This window comes from Buceros rhinoceros, unplaced genomic scaffold (genome assembly GCF_000710305.1).
Source record: "Buceros rhinoceros silvestris isolate BGI_N320 unplaced genomic scaffold, ASM71030v1 scaffold13353, whole genome shotgun sequence".
Taxonomy (NCBI): Eukaryota; Metazoa; Chordata; class Aves; order Bucerotiformes; family Bucerotidae; genus Buceros; species Buceros rhinoceros.
In genome coordinates this window covers 17,721-21,279 of record NW_010405451.1, presented here as the reverse complement: position 1 = coordinate 21,279, position 3,559 = coordinate 17,721, and the positions used below count along the sequence as shown (strand labels likewise).

At 54.6% G+C, this 3,559-nt stretch overlaps 1 protein-coding gene across 1 annotated transcript in view; it reads right to left on the bottom strand.

Annotated features, from left to right (window-relative positions):
- Nucleotides 1-3,559, bottom strand: part of SH3GL1 (SH3-domain GRB2-like 1) — a 9,233-nt gene that overhangs the window by 3,816 nt on the left and 1,858 nt on the right. The window contains exons 4-6 of the mRNA XM_010133747.1: nucleotides 2,272-2,405; nucleotides 1,331-1,489; nucleotides 639-742 (exon numbers count right to left, since the gene is read on the bottom strand). Of these exons, the coding sequence (XP_010132049.1) occupies nucleotides 639-742; nucleotides 1,331-1,489; nucleotides 2,272-2,405 (397 nt within the window). The remainder of the gene's footprint in view (nucleotides 1-638; nucleotides 743-1,330; nucleotides 1,490-2,271; nucleotides 2,406-3,559) is intronic.

Here is a 3,559-nt window from a genome sequence, read left to right as displayed (position 1 = left end):
GTCAGGGAGGGGATGGAGGTGGCCTGTGGCCACCACGTCATCCCCTCCACGGTGCATTCACCTTCTGGTCTTCAGAGCAACTAGGAGCCCTGGACATGGACGTTTCTGGGCCACAACCATGGCCTAGACACCCTCCCTAACCACAAGGACAGCTAATGGCACCCAGACTCCATGTGACACAGGGTGACAGGCACGGCCAGCTCGTGACACCTGAGCCATCTGCTCCCACAGCACGGTGCAGCTTCTGACTTGATCCTGGGTCTGCCCAGAAGGTGCTTCTTGGGGGACACTCCCACGCTTTACAGCCACAGTGCCAGGAGCTGGGATTCACCCGTCTCCAGCCCTGCCAAATCCACCTCCAGCCTCCTCGGGAGCAGCACGCCCCAGTTCAGCCCAGCAGAGACCAGCTGCCCATAGCACCAGCACAGAGGTTGCTTTCAGATGGCAAGAGGTGCCTGTGCTGCTGGCATCGCCCCCTCCAACTCACAGGGGTCCGGACTGAAGCTCTAGTGATTGCAAGAAGCAGTTTTAACACCAGGGGATGGATTTCGAGGGACACTCAGGTTTTTACAGACAAGTACCACTGGGAGAGCTCGTAGCTGTGCAAACTGGGGTGCCCACAGCACCCCGGGACTCACCTGCGTTTGAGTTTTTCCGCGAGCTCATCCAGGATCTGCACGGCCTGCCTGTGGTAGTCCAGCTGGGCGTCCACCAAGGCCGAGAGCTGGCTCACCTGCTCGATCTGCGAGAATCACACCGAGCTGGGGTGAGTGGCTCTCCCCAGCCGGCAAGAGAATCCTACATTGCACAGGGGGGCTGAGAACAAACTGGGAAACGTGTGAAGGGCAACTTCCCTGGGGAGGTGAGAAGATTTGGGATATCAGATGCCCGAGGTCAGGCACTGGCTGAGACTCAGCAGGACAGAAGACACCTACCACTCTCTGAGCTTCATGAGCTGTTCAAATCCCTCCCCAGTGAGCTGCAGTACCTGCCCAAACTCTCTCCCACCAGCACATGGAGAAGAGACCCACATGGTACAAGCCACAGCCTCTCCTCTGGCCAAGAGCTGGATCACAAAGCGGGGCTACTGGAAGGGTAAGTTTCCCACCATGTGCTAGGCACTCAGATCTGGGTTTCTGACTGTAAAACCACATTTGAGAGTAGAAATTAGCATCTAACTTCTGAGTCCCAAGAGAGATCCCACCCTTGTGTACACAGGAACACGACACCCACTCAGCAGCTTCACACTATCCACCCGGCAGCTCCACACAACCCACCCAGCAGCTCCCAGCCCGGAGCAGGGGCGCCGGCGCTCCCACCACGCACTCACATCAGTCTCTAGAAGGTTGTGCATACTGGTCTCCGCTACTTCCTTGGACTCTTCAAATTTCTCCATGGCCTGTCGAAGTTCCTCATCGGGGATTTTGCCCTGTCGTTTCTTCTTGTAGTCAAAGTCCAAGCGTCTGCCTTCCAGCTTCTTGAGATGGTGCTGGGAAGAGGATGGTTACAAACAGTAAAGGGAAAGAAGGAAAAGCCAGAGGCCGGGAGCAGCCAAGCTCTCCTGCTGGGAAGGCAGCTCTAGTTACAGGCCAAGTTCATTTGTTTCAGAAACCTGATCCGGGAGCACACACTTCTGTGGCTCCCACCTTTGTTCAGAGTCCAGAGAGGCTCCAGGATGCCACGGAGAGCGGTAGGGCAGGGCTGCCGTGAGGCGACAGGGAGGAGTGGGCTTGGCCCGCTTGGCCATGCTTTGCGTGGACTTATTTCTGTGCTAGAACACAGGAGCTACCGAGCTCTCCCCAGTGAGGCACCGAAGGGCCTAAGAGATGCTGCCTAAGAGACCCAGAGCGAAGCTGATCGCAGCTCAGAAGTTGTGTGGTAGGACCCAGGCTGCAAAGAACATGGTGAAGTTTAACGCTGGGCAGCCCAAATGTACCACGGGTGGGAGCTCACAGCGCCAAGAACCAAACTCAGCTGGCCCAGTGCGCGTGTTGGGCTCTACTCCCACAGCACCCTCCATAAAACACGGGAAATGAAGAACCCTTCGGCCTGCCGCCAGCCTCATCAGCTGCTCAGGAGCAGCAGCGGTGCTGAGCAGGGAGGGGATACTCGAGAACGTGGGGAGAGAGAGCACACGCAGTGCAGGGCAACAGACCCGATGCTCTGCGAGTTCTTGGTCCCCACTGCAACAGAACAGTTAGAGGCACTAATAGGCAGGAGAGGCCAGAAAAGGAAGAGATGAGGAGGGGAGACAAGCATCGAGGAGGTTACCTGGATCTCTTTCAGGTCTTTGTCACACAGGTTCTGGAGGGGATCAATAAAATTCTGTTTGACTTCAATATCCAGCGAGTCCTTCACTTCAGCCAGCCGCTTCATGGATTCACCAGCATCGAGAAGCGCGTCACCTTCGAGGGAGAGAAGGGAGGGAAGGGAAGAGCAGGGGCCAGGCAGTTAAACACAGCCCAGCTCTGTGGCAGTCACAGGTAGAGCCATTCTGCCAGGACCCCCCGTCCCCATCCAACACCCCCGAGTTTTGATCTGGGGCAGATCTCTGAGCCCAGCACAGAGCAAGCGGGGCCCTGTGTGGCAGCAGCCTGTCAGTACTGACTCCACACAAGACATTTCATTTACATGCTTCATTTTTTTTTTCTTCTGAAAAACAGGAACAATCTCTACCAACTACAGAGAGGAAGGAAAAGGTAAGAATATTTTTAAAGGCAGTATTTTTAAACTCCTTGTTAGCTCAGGGAGGTGCCGAGCTGCTCATTCGCCATGCAGTGCTTTAACCTTGGCCACGACTGGCAGGAGAAGCCCGGGGCAGAGACATGCTGGGTCGGATCCAGCCTGGCCATCCTTCTGTCCTGACAATTTTAAGCCCAGAGCGCTCTGACCAACTTTTCAAGTTCCCCCAGATGCTGGCAGCAAACCCACAGCTCTTTATTCATTTTAGACACTAACCTCTCCTGGGCCAGCCTTACCCTTCTCCTCCCTGCTGAATTACAGAGCTCAAAGCTGCTTATTGAAACCTATTTAGTTTCATGCTTTTCTAAGGCTCCTGCCACAACGACGGTTAAGCCAGACGGACTAGCAGCAAAGCATGTTTAGTCTTGGCTTTTTATTCCAGTGGAAACCATTTATAGATTAAATTATTCCTGTGCAGCTTTGGCAAACCAACTGTTTCAGCTCTACATTAGCTCAGGAGAACACGCAAGTGAAACAGAGAGTCAAGTGAAAACACTGCTCTACCATCCAGCTGGAAAAATAAATATACGAGAAGAGTTCCTTCAGCTGCGGTACCTCCAGATGCCCCAGCCCTGGGGCAGGGGATGCAGCACTAACACAGAAATTACCAAGTTCAGTGTTCCTTTAAAGAGAGGCGATTAAAGGAAATCAGGTTTGGTGTGTGCTTCTAAAAACTTCCTTCCCCCTCGCTCTCTGTCACAACTCTGGCTCCTGCAGCCAAGAGAGACGCAGGGCTGTGAGTTGGCCGCTCTCGACAAGCCTTCGTCACTCCCAGAGCTGCCAGAGGTTTATGATGCTCCGGAGGCAGGGAGGCTCC